Genomic DNA, 17,745 nt, shown 5'->3' with positions numbered 1-17,745 from the left:
GAAACAAACTCCACTTTTCTCTAGCCCAGTTACTTATATATGATCAAAAAAGGGCACTGCCTACCGACAATCCCACTGTGGCTCGTATTTCTTAAAAGCCTTCAGTGGGTGACCTTATTAAAGGCTTTTTAAAAAATCTAAATATATAAAATCTAAATATAAAAATCTATATTCACTGATTCTCCTTTATCCACATGCATCTTTACTTCTTCAAAGAATCGAATAGATTATTAGTCACGCAGGATTTGCCCCTGGGGAAATCACGGACCTTTCTCCTCCTCGATAAGTTGTCTGCATTTGCCCTTGGACTCCACCACCCGCTTTTTAACTGTGTGAGCACTGGGAGCCCTTGCCTAACGGCCACTCAGTCGGAGATCAGGAAGCAGGTGGGCCCCCTAAACCGGCGTGATCTCCCCAAGCTCAGCGGCAGGCGGGCACTGTTTAACTGCGTTCCTCGTGCCAAGGAAATCGTGGCAATTCTGTAATAATAACAACAGCAGTAATTATCTGGGGCTTTCCTTCTTCAGACCACTTTACCCACATTAACTAATTAGGCCTCCCAGCCTCCCTAGGAAGAAGGGAAGTACTGCTAGTCCTGGATGCCCCGCCAGTGCCAGCTCTGCTTGCTCTTAATGAGAGTGCCCTTGTCTCTGGGAATCCTCGGATTCTTCCAGGGCTCAGCTCGGGAGACCCCTCCCCTACATACCCGTTCCTGCCCACCTCCCCCCTTGCCAGCTGTCAGCACTTCCCCCTCCCCTCAAATGATCTTGCACTGATTTCTCTGCACACATGTTTTATTTCACCCAGTGGTTCATGGGATCCCAGTTCTTGAGTAAAGGACCTTAGATGCCCCCCTTCTTGTGAGGGGGAAGAGGGTACAGAGGAAGGGACCAGACTTGTGGTTGCTTTGGTACAAAGGAACTATCAGGAGGAAAATTCCACCTTCATCTCCCAATATAGGTCATGGCTCTGCATTTTAGAGAGTGTTCCAGGGACACTAAGAGGCTAAGTGAGATACCTGGGGGCAGATCTGGATTTGAATTCAGGTTCACCGACTCCATACCCATCCCTCTTGCACGAGACCATGGAAGATCCTTGAGGGCAGGCTCCCTGCCTACTAAGCCATATTGCCTCCTGCTTACACAGACTTGTCACTTAATAAGGTTGGATTGGACCGACTTCCTTTCCTTAATGGCCAAGGAGCAGAGGGGAGAGAGACCCTTGGATTCTCCAAATCTGTGCTTATGGTCATGGGTCAGGACTCTTCGGTCCAGAGCAGCAATAGCATATCTGCCTGTCATTGGGGGGACCTTCCCTGCCCCTCCTTCTTTCTTTCTCTTCCTTCCTTTGTTCTTCTCTTTTGTGATCCCTTACTCCTTATGCCAGTGAGATATTCATAACTTTCTTGGTCCCAAGAAGATTCTCAGATTTATTATATAAGGAAAGCTTTTCAAAATCTTTAAAATGCACTTATTGTTATTGTATTATTATAATATTATTATTATTATCCTTGCTTGGCCCCATTGCAGCAAGAGATGAGTTTGCTGAGCCATATGGCGACGTATCCAAGTAGAGGTCCCACCCCCTTCATAATTCAGTAGAATGTCAGATCAGATGTCTTCAGCTCTCCAGCACCCAGTCTAGTGGCTGGTGCATCAGACTAGATGCTTAAGAAATGTTTACTGAACTGAATGAATGGTTATTCCCACAGGTCACCCCATCAATAGATCCAAGCAGTCACTAGGTATTTACTGAGTTTTGTGTGTACGTGGAGAGGAGAAGAGGTAAGAGCACCATTTGGGGAATCAGGGGGAACATTTGAATTCTGCCTCTCAGCTGGTGGGATATAAGAGCAAATTATTTCAAATCTGAACCACACTTCTCATCTATAAAATGGGGATAATACCTGTGCTACATACAGAGTTATTTTGTGGAAAACACTACAGAAATGGAAGACAAAAAGTAATTTCTGACTTCAGGGATAATATAAGCTAATGAGATTTATAGACATAAAATAATTAGCACCAAAACACAACCCTGCCCCTTGTTCCCTTTAGATTTCCTCCCTCCCAAGCTATCTAGAATGGGCTGCCAAAAACCATTCTTGCTTACTAGTCCAGAGCCTGGCATTGGTACCAACTCCGGGCCTGTAACTATCTGCAAGGTTACTCTCGAGGCTGAACTGCCCATCATCTCACCTAGCTTAGGATCTCAGACATAGAAGAAACATCAGTGGCCATTGAAGGTGACCCGTTCCTAAGTAAGAAATCCCTTTGTGATTCAGTTCCTGCTGATGAAAGGCTGACCAGTGTTTGGTTACAAACTAATGTGGAGCCACTATATGCAGGAGAACAGGGGGTACCTCAACCAGAAGGGATCACATGATCTGAGCCCTCAGTGGGAGTGCAGCTTGTGACCCCAGTTCGGATTCACAGCGGTATCAATACCCAGCACCCTGAGGAGCCACATATCCTGCTCAGCCACATGTTCCTCTTCCTGGCGTTTGGTATCCTTATCTCTTTCCAGCTATTCTTCCCTCAGCACTTAGACCCTTGTGATCCTAGGAAAAAATACCAGGGCTAGGATAGGGCTACTGCCCAGACAGTTTTGAAGCCCTCTCCCTAAATGCCAGAGCAATGCTTAACTTCCTTTCAAGAGAAGGAGCGGTTGATTGAGAACCATCACTTCTTTTTTTAAGAGACAGTATAGCCTAATGGAAAGAGCACTGATTTGGGAGTCAGGGCACCTCTCAGAATCTCTTCATTGTAAGAGTCCCATTCTTCAGCCTAAATAAGAAGCCTCTCCCCTGAAAGCTCTCATCTAGTCTTTGTCTGAAATCCTCCGATGAAGAAGGCACCAATCCTAGCCTCTCTGGGACAGCTCAAATTGACAGAAGTTTCTTGTTAACTTCTGAGCTGAAATGAGCCTTGATTTGGGGGGAGGGGGATATTGCCCCCACACTATGGGCTCCTCTGGAGCCAAACAAATCTGTTTCTTCCTTGTGACAAGCTTTACAATAGTCAGACTGTTCTCATCTTCTCCCTCCCCCCACTAAGTCTCTTCTTTGAGCTAATTGGTCCCAATTCCATCAATTTCCCTTGCCATGAACTTAAAGCCCTTTGCCATTCAAGCTGCCCATCTCTGGCTACTTTTCAGCTTATCGATGACTCCCCAAACTGTGTCCCCAGAACTGAACATAAGGCTCCAAATGTGTACTGATAAACCACCCTCAGAGGATCAGCTGAGTTTGACTCAATTGACTTGAGTCCATGAAACTCAGTTTATTCAGCATTCAGGGCTCATTTAGGAGCCCACTCTCAGAGAGCTTACCTTCTATCACTCTTCCTCATACTCACTAGCTGTTGAGACCAGACAAATCTCGCTGAGCCTTGGTCTCCTTTGGTGTAAAATAAGGCAAATAATACTGGAACTGCCACCCTCGTGAGCTTTATAGGATCATAGATTCAGAAGGGAAAGGGATCCCAGAGATCACCTAGTCTAATCAATTTCCTGTTTCTGTCTTCTTCAGAGATCACTATGGGAAACCTTTTTCTATTATTTTTCAGTCTTGTCTGTCTCTCCAGGACCCCATTTGGAGTTTTCTTGATAAAAAAAAAAAACAGCAACAACAACAACAAAAAACCACTGGACTGGTTTGTCATTTCCTTCTCCAGCTCCATTTTACAGAGGAGGAACTGAGGTGAAGGGGTTTACCCTTCTAGTAAGGATCTGAGTCCAGATTTGAACTCAAGTTTTCCACCATAAGCCACTGCACCACCTAGCTGTAGATGAGTAGCCCTAATACAATTATCTAGGCCAAGGTCCTCCTACCTATAGTGCCATTTCTCCCAAGACAACATTGTATTCATTTTGTGTCTTGTATAACATTTTGTGTTATAATATATAATATACATTTTATATATTAGGTATATAATAATAATAATAGCTAGAATCTGTATGTGCTTAAAGATTTAAAAAAGTTTTACAAATATTATCTCATAATTGTAGAAATATGTATAGTGGAATTGCGCTTAACATATATTGTATTACTTGCCATTTGGGGAGGGGAGGATGGGGGGGGGAATTTGGAACATAAGATTTTATAAGAGTCAGTATTGAAAAGTTATCCATGCATATGTTTTGAAAATAAAAAGCTTTACTAAAATTTAAAGAAAACCAAATTATTTCATTTGATGCTCACAACAACCCAAGAGGTGAGTTATAATTCTCATTTTACAGCTGAGGAAACTGAGGCAAAGAGAGGTTTGATCACACAATTAGAATGTATTTAAGCTCAGATTTTAACTAAGTTCTTCCTAAGTTGAGACAACTAGGCGGTGCAATACCAATAAATAAATTTTCTTAGGCCTGGTCAGGAAGTCCTGAGTTCAAATTCAATCTCACAATTCCTAGCTGTGTGACCTTGAATAAATCAGTTACCTTATGTCTGCCTTTTGTTCATCTGTAAAATAGAAATCATAATAACACCTATTTTTCAAGGTTGTTACAAGTACAAAAGGAGATTTGTAAAATGCCTGGCATACAGTAGGCACTTAATAAATGCTTGTTTTCTTACTTCTTTCCCGACTCAAGTCCGGGAATCTATTTACCTTATTTTATCTGTCTGTACTTCCCATGGCTGGTCCCTCATAGGAGGCACTGGGTACATGTGTTCATGACTCCTCTCCCATTAGATTATAAGCTCATAGAGGGGAGGGACTGGTTCTTGCTGATCTTGTTATTCCCAGAGCTAAGCACAGAACCTGTCTCACAGTAGACCCTTAATAAATGCTTGTTGATTCCCAACAGGGTAAATAGGAGGCAGACTGGGACCAAAGAGAGTTTCCCCTCCTCCCTTTTGGGGATGGATGAGTAGCACCCAGGCCTTTGAGTAGTTATTGCATGTCTTTTAGTCATTCACCAATATATCCCGCCCTGCCCTCGTTCTTGCAGGCGCTGCACTCTGGCTAGATTTGCCCCTGATATTCATGAAAAATCCAGGTACCGACCGAGGCTGTCCGGGTTACAGGCGGAGACTCTGTCTCCTGCTCTCGGAAGCGGCACCGACCACATGGGCCCCCACGGTGATGCCCATGGGAAGCGGGCTCGCGGCCCAAGCGAGGCTGCCAGCCTCGACCCACTGCCGTCCTCCAGAGGCGGCACCAGGGCCGCACCCGGGGCCGGGCCGCCCCTCCAACACCCGGGGGGAGCCGTGGCGTGATGAGATGCCATGATTGCTTCCCAGATAATGTATACATTTTCCCAAGCGTTCGGCCCCCTCTCCTTCATTTTTCATGAGAACTGGCATGAGATGAATGGCGGCGCCGGGCAGAAACGGAGCACCACGCCAGGCTGATTTATTGACCACTTAGCATTGATGAAGCTGCAAACAGGAGTCAAACAGATGTTGCAGCTGCATTTTTCTCTATCAAAACCAGTGGCAGTTTGCATTTTTAACCACTTCTTCAGTAGTCCCCCTCCCAAACATGCCCTGTCCTGCTTACTCCACAAAAGGGAGAAAGGGGGGCAAAAAAGGAGAAGGGGAGTACCCACACATGCATACAGGGAGAAAGGGGGCAGGATCCACTCATGCACACAGGGGAGAAAGGGGAGCAGGATCCACTCATGCACACAAGGAAGAAAGGGGAGCAGGATCCACACATGCACACAGGGAGAAAGGGGGCAGGATCCACACATGCACACAGGGAGAAAGGGGGCAGGATCCACACATGCACACAGAGAGAAAGGGGGCAGGATCCACTCATGCACACAGGGAGAAAGGAGGGCAGGATAGGACGGTGGATGCCTGCAAATATATCCAAATATCCCTGATTCTTAAAAATCAAAACAAGACAAAAACCTCTCTGTAGCTCCCATCATGCCCACCACGTGTTGCTCTAAATCTCTCCTTCCCATCTCAGTTAAACCCTTTTAAAAAGTTTTTACAATCAGTGCCCCCACTTCTCTCCTGTCACTTTCTTGTAAACTCTCTCTCCAATCTGGCTTCTGACCTCATTAACTAAAATGCACCTCTCCAAAGGCAGTTACTCATCTCTTTATTGCCAGATCTAATGGCTTTTCCTCCATCTTTAACCCTCTTGACCTATATGCAGCACCTGACACTGCTGCCCGCTTTCTCTTCCTGGACACTTACTCTCCTCTCTCTAGGTTTTGCTGATGGCTCTTTCCTCCTTCTCTTCCTGCTTACCTACCCACCCCTTCTCAATCTCTTTTGCTGAATCTCCCTCATTTCCTATCCCAGAGCGACAGCTGACCCCAAGGTTCCAACCTGGGCCCTGTTCTATTTTTCCCCACATTCTCTCACTTGGTGACCTCACTAAGCTCCCATAGGTTCGAGTCCTCTTTATGCAGATGATTCTCAGGTCTATTTACTCAGCTCTTGTCTCTCTCCTAAGCTCCAATCTTGGATCACAACTATTGGAAATTTAGAATTGGATATTCCGTGGGCATCCCAAACTCAACATGTTTGACACAGAACCCTTTGTTGTTATCAGGGATTTCAATCATATCCAATGCTTTTGGGTTTTCTTGGCAATAATACTGGAGTGGTTTGAAGTCTCCTTTTCCAGATTGCTTTCCAGGTGAGGAAACTGAGGCAAACAGAATTAAGTGACATGCCCCAGGTCACCCAGCTAGGAAAAGTCTGAGGCTGGATTTGAACTCAGAAAGGGAGTGTTCCAGATTTCAAACCTAGCACTCTGCACACAAATGTCTTTATCTATCATCTCTAAACCCTACCCTCTTCTGCATTTCCCCATGACTGTTGAGACCTTGACTCACAAACCTAGGCATCAGCCTGTGATGTCATTAGTCCTCTCCAAAAACAGAAGACAAACAATTACTGTTGAGCTATACCACTGTCCTTTTAATCACCAGTCTATATTCCCAGTGCCATTCCCTCCACAAGTCTAATCAAGTGCCAAATCTTCTCACTTCCTATTCTACATAGTATTTACTTTGTATGTATTCTACATATCCACACTTATGAATGTACATGTTGCCTACTTTGTTAGAATGGAAGCTTCTTGATGTGGGAAAACTAGCCACTAATGCATTGTTGGTGGAATTGTAAAATATCCAATCATTCCAGAGAGCCATTTGGAACTATGCCCAAAGGGCTATCAAACTGGGCATTCTCTTTGATCTAGCAGTGTCTCTACTGAGTCTGTATCCCAAAGCGATTATAAGGGACGGAAAAGGATCTACATGTGTAAAAATTTCTGTAGCAGCTCTTTTTGTAGTGACAAGGAACTGGAAATTGAGTGGAGGCCCATCAGTTGGAGAATGGCTGAATAAATAATGGAATATGAATTATCCTATATTATTCTCCTATAAGAAATGATGAGCAGGCTGATTTCAGGAAAGCTTGGAAAGACTTAACTGATGCTAAGTGAAATGAGCAGAACTAAGAGAATATTGTACAAGATTAAGTGATGATCAACTGTGAGGGACTCGGCTCTTTTCAATGAGGATGCATTGCAGTGGCAATTCCGATAGACTTGTGATGGAAAGTGCCATCCGCAGCCAGAGAGAAAACTAGGGAGACTCAATGTGGATTGAAGCAGAGTATTTCCACCTTTTATTGTTATTGTTTGTTTGCTTGTTTTTTTTTCTCATTTTTCCCTTTTGATCTGATTTTTCTTGCACAGCGTGATGAATTTGGAAATATATTTAGAAAAAATGCACATGTTTCATCTATATCAGATTGCTTGATATCTACAGGAAGAGGGAGGGAGAGAGAAAGAAAAATATGGAACACAAGATTTTGCAAAGATGAATGTTGAAAACTATCTCTTTATGTACTTGGAAAAATAAAATGCTATTTTTAAAAGAGAGAGAGAAAGAGGAGGGGAAAGAATGGAAGCTCCATGAGGGGAGAGATGATTTTTTTCACTTTCTCCATATCCCTGGTGTCTAACCCAGTGCCTGGCACAAAGTAAATACTTAATGATGATTGATTAATAACCCCATTTTACCAATGAGAAATTAGGCTCAGAAAGGTTGAGTATTATTTCCAGGATCACACAGCTAGTAAAAGGCAGAGCCAAACTTCATAAAGTCACAGGACTCTGGAGCTGGAAGCATTCTTAATCTAACCCCCTTATTTGATAATAATTTTTGGCCCTTGAGACGCTGAGTTGCTTTGAGTTGGGATCTGATTGAAAGCCAAGTATTCCGGCTTTTCCTTCCTATGTGCCTCCTCTTCTCTCCCTTTCTCTTTTACCTCTTCCCTGTTCTATGAATAATAATTCAATCCTTTCTTTTCTCTCCCCTTTCTCCATCTTCTCGCCTCTACTCCCTCTGCCTTAGATCTGCCTTCTAAGCTAAAACAGCCAAGGTCTGTTGGACTGAAATTGGGATGGGGGCTAAGACCTTTTTCCATGTTTTCTTCTCCTGGACCAGGCCCAGAAAGCTTTGTTTTTTTGTGAGCAGACAGGCCTCATGTTAGCTAATCAAATGGGGGAAAAATTTTCCCAGCTTTCCCCTGCCTCTCATTTTATGTTATGTTCAACCTAGCCTCGGGCAAGAGATTCTGTAAACTTGTACCATTTTCAACTGGAGCTGCCCTATATTAATCCCAATCACAGGTGGCTGCTGGCGGCTGCCGCTGGCCCGGTACATGCTCGACCAGCACCAGCAGCTGTCAAAGATTTGCACAAATAGTAACCATCATTGAGTCGGTGATACTTGGTTGTTCAAAGTGATTTTATTTACTCAAATCCCCAGTCTCCTGCCATTAGGAAGATTCAATCAAGACTGAAACCTTCATTCTCCAGCCCCTTCTGAGCCAACCACTCATCCTCCCACCCCCCTTTCCCTCCCTCAGATCCACCCTTCTTCCCGTGTAGCCTCCAAGGGAAACTAGTGCACTGGTCTCTCCACAAAACAAAGGATCCAGTGGTTGGAGTAGTGGGCAGGGATAAGGCTGGACCCACTTCCGAAGAGCCCAGGCCAGGCTAGGGATTATCAGAGGAGCATAGATTTAGAGGTCCAAGGCACCTCAGAGGCCATTGAATTTAACCCCATCATTAGAGGTTACATGACCTATGTCTAAAAAAATAAGCAAGGAATATAACGCAACTCCTCTTCCTCTTCCTCCTTTTTTCCAGATTTAGTCCAAGGAATGGATTTCAAATAAACACAATGTCCATTTTATGGCGAGGGTGAACCTCAGTTCTCAGCTCTCAGGTCTTTCAGCTTCACCTCCTCCAGAACTAGAACTAGGGTAGGGCATCTGGGGCTTTACTGCTGGGCACCTAAATTTAGATGGCATAAAAAATATCTATTTTTCTTTAGAGGTGAAAACAATCATTAAGCTTAGTACCTAGCAAGTCAGACCAATAGGGCAGCGAGGTAAAGCTTGGAGTCAGAAACACCTGAGTTCAAATCCAGCCTCAGACACTTACTATCTGTGTGTCATTTAACCCTGTTTGCCTCAGTTACCTTATCTGTAAAATGAGCTGGAAATGACAAAACACTTCAGTATCTTTTTGAAGAAAGCCCCCGAAGGGGTTTTCCAAAAAAGAGTCCCAAAGAATTGGACACAACTGAGCAGCATCAATAAACCAGACCACTTGCTAAGTAGGAAATCATCCGAGGGCCGTTTCCTCCCTGGAAGCAGCACCTCCCGCCCAGCCCCACCTTATTTTCTCTGCTAGTGATGGCTCTATGATGTCTCAGGCTCCCTTGGGGCCGTGGTCTAGATATTCTCTCCAAACCGGGTTTTGCGCCCCAAGATCTGAAGGGTCTCCTTTCCCCTACCCACTGATGTTGTCTGGAAAGGCTCCTCCCTGGTGTCTTTCACAGCTTCTCTCCGGTACAGCTACTTTCCAGCATGGTCCCGCGTTACAACTTCTCCACAGCGTGATTTCCCAAGGTCCTGTGGTCGTGTTCAGAGGGGTCGTGGTGGGAAGTGCAGCAGCCCTTTCATCTCCGGGGATGTCTAATGCCAGGGCTCCCTGCTGTGCCCAGGTCGTGACTGCCAGGGGTTGGAGATCACAAAGAAGCAGCAGTTGGCTTGCTAGGCCCTAACTAATCACAGTCATCAGCTCGGCCTTATCCAGAGAGGGGGTTTACTCTTGATTCTCAGGGCTGAGCCCTTCCATGTGGCAACAGCTCTGGAAGGATGCTCTGCTCCCCAGCTTGAAACACCAGAGGAACTCAGACTGTTGGAAAGTAAACAGGAACTAAGGACTCAGAGTTGTTACTGGGGAAATCAAGAGGTCTGGACTGAGGAAAGATGAAGGAATGAATGAAGGCACTTAATAACTGCTTATTCTTTGCCAAGGATTATGCTAAGTGCTGGGGAAAGAAACAAAAGTGAAGACAGTGCTTGCCTTATGCAGGATCTTCCCTCAGTTCTGGGTCCCCATTGCCCTACCACCGTTACTTCCTGGTCACCCTTCTTATTCCTCTCCAAGGGGAATTTCTCCCATTAGTGACTTCTTCCTGAAGCCTCTATTTTGAGGAATGCTGGCCCAGCTTCATTCATTCTCCAGACTTCTGGATGTCAAAACCAGAACCATTGGTTACCTTCATTCCTCTTTTCAGCCTTCTTTTGTGTGTTGCCTTCCCTCATTAGAAAATAAACTTGTTTATATAAACTTGTACAGGGGCAGCTAGGTGGTGCAGTGGGTAGAGCATCAATCCTAAAGACAGGAGGACCTGAGTTCAAATCTCCCCTTAAGACACCTAACACTTCCGGGCTGTGTGACTCTGGGCAAGTCACTTAACCCCAATTACTTCAGCACAAAAAAATAAATAAAATATACACTTTTTGAAGGCAGGGATTATCCTTTTTGTATACTTGCATCTTCAGCACAGTACCCAAAAACATGTCAAGCACTTCATAAATACTTATTTCCTTCCTTCTTTCCTTCAAGAAGCTTACATCTAATTGGGGGAGATGGAAGCCAAGAAGGGATTATGTCAAGAGTAAAGAAAATGGATAAGGCTGCTAATCAGGTACTCCAGGGCAGAAAGAGTTAACCCTCCAGAATATAGTCTCTGGTGAAAAGCTATAGAAGCAAGGAATCATGAGTGGGACATTGAGAAAATCACTTAACTTTTCTGAACCTGTTTTCTCATTTTTAAAATGTATACTATCATTTTATACTATACCATACTATAATATTACTATGCTATGCTATACTATACTATACTATATTATACTATTACTATGCTGTATTATACTATATTATTATTATCCTATCCTATCACATACTATTACTATACTATACTATTACTATTTTATGCTATGCTATACTATACTATATGATTACTATTACTATTGATATACTATAACTATATACTATAGTATATATACTATATATAGCATATATATGCTATACTATACTATATTATACTATTACTATGTTATGCTATGCCATACTATACTATTACCATTACTATACTACAACTATATACTATAGTATATATACTATACTATACTATACAATACTATTACTATGCTATACTATATTATACTATTACTATACTATAATTATATACTATAATATATATACTATATTATTACTATGCTACACTATATTATACTATTCCATGTTATGCTATGCTATATTATACTATACTATTTCTATTCCTATACTATTACTATATACTATAGTATATATATTATACTATAGTATTTCTATGCTATACTATACTATTACTATATACTATAGTGTATATACTATATTATACTATTACTATGCTATACTATACCATTACTATTACTATATACTGTAATGTATATACTATACTATACTATTACTATGCTATGCTATACCACTACAATTACTATACTATTACTATATAGTATAGTATATGTAATATACTATACTGTTACTATGCTATACTATACTATATTATACTATTACTATGCTATACTATACCATTACTATTACTATATACTGTAATGTATATACTATACTATACTATTACTATGCTATGCTATACTATTACTATATACTATAGTATATATATCATATATAGTGTATAGTATATATAGCATACTATACTGTTACTATGCTATACTATACTATATTATACTATTACTATGCTATACTATACCATTACTATTACTATATACTGTAATGTATATACTATACTATACTATTACTATGCTATGCTATACCATTACAATTACTATACTATTACTATATAGTATAGTATATATAGCATACTATACTGTTACTATGCTATACTATACTATATTATACTATTACTATGCTATACTATACCATTACTATTACTATATACTATACTATACTATTACTATGCTATACTATATTATACTATTACTATACTATAATTATATACTATAATATATATACTATATTATTACTATGCTACACTATATTATACTATTCCATGTTATGCTATGTTATGCTATGCTATACTATACTATACTATTACTATTATTATATACTACAGTGTATATACTATACTATACTATTACTATGTTATGCTGTGCTATACTATACTATTACTATTACTATACTATAACTATATACTATAGGATATATACTATACTATTACTATGTTATGCTATGCTATATTATAGTATATATATCATATATAGTGTATAGTATATATAGTGTATACCATATATAGTGTATAGTATAATACACTATTACTATTACTATATACTATAGTATATATACTATACTATCCTATTACTATGTTATGCTATACTATACTATTACTATTAATATACTATTACTATATACTATACTATTACTATACTATATTACTATACTATAGTATATATACTATACTATTACTATGCTATACTATACTATATTATTACTATCCTATCCTATACTATCATATATTATTACTATACTCTACTATGTTATACTATGCTATATTATATTAGACTATTATTAGGTTATGCTATACTATCTTATTACTATTCTATCCTATCCTATTCTATACTATAGTATTACTATACTATACTATATTATACTATTACTATGCTATGCTATACTATTCTATTACTATATGTCCTTTCCTATACTATTACTATACTATACTATTACTATGCTATTCTATACTATGCTAACATATATATGATATATATATATATATATACACTATATGTATATATATCTACTAGAGTATATACTATACTATACTATACTATACTATACTATACTATACTATACTATACTATACTATACTCTACTCTACTATCATAGCATCTAATGTGAGATAGCCAGAAGAGCCCCAGATTTGGAGTAGGGAGATCTGGATTCAAACCTAGCCTAAGGCACATACTAGCCCGGGAATGGATTCACTGGTCTCTGTCCATGGTCCTAGTCCCTACCTGGAAGGGCTGCTGTGTGGCTCACACAAGTGCCAAACAAACCCTTTTGGTCGTAAGGATAAAAATAAATTAGCCATTGGAAAAACTCTGTTGAAGAGTTCCCGCCTTCATAGAAACCCCCCAATACTAACCGATTTGTTGAGTGATGGGTAGAGATCTAATCTGGAAGCCAGGAAGAAATAGGTTTGTATGACCCCTTGGACTCCGACTAGCTGTGCTACTCTGGGTAAATTACTTCACCTCCCTTCACATCTCTGATGATAAATAGCAGAGAAATTGCCAATAGGCATCAATAGAGGAAGTTTTCCCACCAGGAGTACATTGATGAAATCACAGGTTTGGAGAAAAAATGATTATTATGGTCTAATTGTGCCATTAGCGCTTTCTCCCTGGATAGAAGAAGAGGCATGAAATACTGGTCAAAAGCACCCTGACTGTGGAATTAGAGAACTAGGATTCAAATCCCGGCTCAGCTCGCTCCTTGCTCCTTCTGTAACCTTTGGCAGGTCACTCTCCCTTCTTCCCATTTGAGTTTTTTCTGTTTAAATGAAATGTTGGACAAGTGATTCCTTACAACCCTATAGTACTAGAAGCGGCGAGCTCCCTGCATATAGGATCTGACTGTTTCCAATACTCTAAGATTGCAAGTTCCTTGAAGATAAGGGCGGTCTGATGTTTATGCTGTAAATTCTAAATGCCTAGCACAGAGCTATAGATATATTAATAAATACTTGCTTAATGGATTGAATGGAAAGGGAAGAGGGAAGTGGGGAGGTTGCTTGTGCAAGGATGAAGGTTCTCCTCTCCCCACTTCCTCATCAGGTTTCTGATAGGAATGGAGAGGGGAGTGACCCACAAATGTACCTGCAGAAGGGCAGTTGAAAACTTCTCAGGTTACTCTCTGATCAGAGACAGAAATTTCCTAAAAACATTCCACAAATACCCCCATTCAGGACTCCCTATTACATTAATAGCAAATAAACAAGTGAATGAAAATGAAAAAGTCTTTATCAAGCATATATTATGCTATTATTATGCCATATATTACATGTTGAATTCTGGGGGTACAAATACAAAAATGAGGCAGTCCGTCCTTTCAAAATTATATTCTAGCAGTAGAAATATAGCTAAGTGATGGTCAGGAAAGAGTGGTCAGATTTGGAAAATTTAAGAATGATGAGTTGAGCCACAGGGAACTAGACTAACACACCCTTTCTAGCAGCAATGGCAATATTGATTTGATTATGGATTCAGAAATAAAAGCTGGGCAATGACCTGTGAAAAGGAAGTAGAGATAGCTGAGGTCTACATGTGATGGTGGGCCAGGTGAGACACTAATCATTCAGAAGACAGAGGCTGTTCTGGGAAGGAGCTCTGGGTTAACACCTTCATTTTATGATCTTTGAGGCATATCAGCTATTGAGAGCTGGCTACAGTGTCCTTAGCTTTCATCTTTCCTATTCTATACTATAGTATTACTATACTATACTATATTATACTATTACTATGCTATGCTATACTATTCTATTACTATATGTCCTTTCCTATACTATTACTATACTATACTATTACTATGCTATTCTATACTATGCTAACATATATATGATATATATATATGTATATATATATATACACACTATATGTATATATATCTACTAGAGTATATACTATACTATACTATACTATACTATACTATACTATACTATACTATACTATACTATACTATACTCTACTATCATAGCATCTAATGTGAGATAGCCAGAAGAGCTCCAGATTTGGAGTAGGGAGATCTGGATTCAAACCTAGCCTAAGGCACATACTAGCCCGGGAATGGATTCACTGGCCTCTGTCCATGGTCCTAGTCCCTACCTGGAAGGGCTGCTGTGTGGCTCACACAAGTGCCAAACAAACCCTTTTGGTCGTAAGGATAAAAATAAATTAGCCATTGGAAAAACTCTGTTGAAGAGTTCCCGCCTTCATAGAAACCCCCCAATACTAACCGATTTGTTGAGTGATGGGTAGAGATCTAATCTGGAAGCCAGGAAGAAATAGGTTTGTATGACCCCTTGGACTCCGACTAGCTGTGCTACTCTGGGTAAATTACTTCACCTCCCTTCACATCTCTGATGATAAATAGCAGAGAAATTGCCAATAGGCATCAATAGAGGAAGTTTTCCCACCAGGAGTACATTGATGAAATCACAGGTTTGGAGAAAAAATGATTATTATGGTCTAATTGTGCCATTAGCGCTTTCTCCCTGGATAGAAGAAGAGGCATGAAATACTGGTCAAAAGCACCCTGACTGTGGAATTAGAGAACTAGGATTCAAATCCCGGCTCAGCTCGCTCCTTGCTCCTTCTGTAACCTTTGGCAGGTCACTCTCCCTTCTTCCCATTTGAGTTTTTTCTGTTTAAATGAAATGTTGGACAAGTGATTCCTTACAACCCTATAGTACTAGAAGCGGCGAGCTCCCTGCATATAGGATCTGACTGTTTCCAATACTCTAAGATTGCAAGTTCCTTGAAGATAAGGGCGGTCTGATGTTTATGCTGTAAATTCTAAATGCCTAGCACAGAGCTATAGATATATTAATAAATACTTGCTTAATGGATTGAATGGAAAGGGAAGAGGGAAGTGGGGAGGTTGCTTGTGCAAGGATGAAGGTTCTCCTCTCCCCACTTCCTCATCAGGTTTCTGATAGGAATGGAGAGGGGAGTGACCCACAAATGTACCTGCAGAAGGGCAGTTGAAAACTTCTCAGGTTACTCTCTGATCAGAGACAGAAATTTCCTAAAAACATTCCACAAATACCCCCATTCAGGACTCCCTATTACATTAATAGCAAATAAACAAGTGAATGAAAATGAAAAAGTCTTTATCAAGCATATATTATGCTATTATTATGCCATATATTACATGTTGAATTCTGGGGGTACAAATACAAAAATGAGGCAGTCCGTCCTTTCAAAATTATATTCTAGCAGTAGAAATATAGCTAAGTGATGGTCAGGAAAGAGTGGTCAGATTTGGAAAATTTAAGAATGATGAGTTGAGCCACAGGGAACTAGACTAACACACCCTTTCTAGCAGCAATGGCAATATTGATTTGATTATGGATTCAGAAATAAAAGCTGGTCAATGACCTGTGAAAAGGAAGTAGAGATAGCTGAGGTCTACATGTGATGGTGGGCCAGGTGAGACACTAACCATTCAGAAGACAGAGGCTGTTCTGGGAAGGAGCTCTGGGTTAACACCTTCATTTTATGATCTTTGAGGCATATCAGCTATTGAGAGCTGGCTACAGTGTCCTTAGCTTTCATCTTTCCCATCATCATCAACTCAGTAGTGGTGACCCCATTGGGTAGTTTATATAAGTGGCCCATCAAGAGGGCACAGAGCAGAGGAATCATAGATGTCCATCTGAACTTAGAGGTTGCCAGTGGGAGATAGAGGATATCTGAGAATGACTAATGCCAGGATATTCAGAAAGATCTATAGCTAATTCATCAAAGGGTCTCAGGAGAACCTAGGCCAAGAAAGCTTGGAAGGGTCATCTGGGAATACTTGGGTGGTGGCAAAGGAGGGGGTCTTAAGGCATCCTGGTGCCAAAGTAAGATCTGTGCTCCTTCGTGGATTGGTTCAAGAGTAAATGGATGGGCAGGGGAGATGGAAGGATGTAGCCAATCTGAGGAGAGCTTCTTGGTCCCTCACCACCTCTCCTTGTGTTCTCTCTTCTAGAACCCTGATATTGTACTGGTGCACTATCTGAATGTCCCGGCCATTGAAGATTGTGGCAAGCCCTGCGGCCCCATCCTCTGCTCCATCAACACTGACAAGAAGGAGTGGGCAAAATGGACGAAGGAGGAGCTCATTGGGCAACTCAAGCCAATGTGTGAGTACACCCAAGCCTGGACTGGACTGGGCTCTTCCACACATTCAGAGTAATGAGGGATGTGTTCTTTAGTCTCAAGGGCCACAGCGTCCACTGGAACCCCTCAAGGGCAGGCTGATTGGTGGCAAGACCGAGCTACCAACCAATAAATTTCTATTATTATGTTATGTTTTACATAAGCTTATATTTAATAAGATCTGATCTGGCAATACCTCAAATATGTTGAGATCCAACTGCAAGATGAACTCCAATCATTAAAGATACAACTTTAAAAGAGACAGAGAGAGAAAAAGGAATATTGAATGAGCATTATCAGCTCCATGAACTATAGGGGAAATTCTTAGCTTAAATCACAGACATATGAATCCGGTACAAATGGAGATACACAAAGCACATAGATATGAGGAGAAATCCCAGCTCAGTATAAACATGTAAATATATTATCATGGCAAGAAAATCCATTTTGTGATAATGTAGAATAAAGAAAGGACTATATTGTGT

General features: G+C 40.8%; 1 protein-coding gene across 7 annotated transcripts in view; it reads left to right on the top strand.

Moving 5' to 3' along the window:
• Positions 1–17,745, top strand: part of CAMTA1 (calmodulin binding transcription activator 1) — a 1,246,754-nt gene that overhangs the window by 1,049,886 nt on the left and 179,123 nt on the right. For all 7 annotated transcript variants that reach the window (XM_051988655.1, XM_051988653.1, XM_051988652.1 and 4 more), the window contains one exon: positions 17,091–17,244. In XM_051988655.1, coding sequence (XP_051844615.1) covers positions 17,091–17,244 — 154 coding nt within the window. The remainder of the gene's footprint in view (positions 1–17,090; positions 17,245–17,745) is intronic.

Source organism: Antechinus flavipes, chromosome 3 (assembly GCF_016432865.1).
Source record: "Antechinus flavipes isolate AdamAnt ecotype Samford, QLD, Australia chromosome 3, AdamAnt_v2, whole genome shotgun sequence".
Classification (NCBI taxonomy): Eukaryota; Metazoa; Chordata; class Mammalia; order Dasyuromorphia; family Dasyuridae; genus Antechinus; species Antechinus flavipes.
The sequence above is the reverse complement of the archived record's forward strand: the minus strand, read 5'-3'. Positions and strand labels throughout refer to the sequence as shown.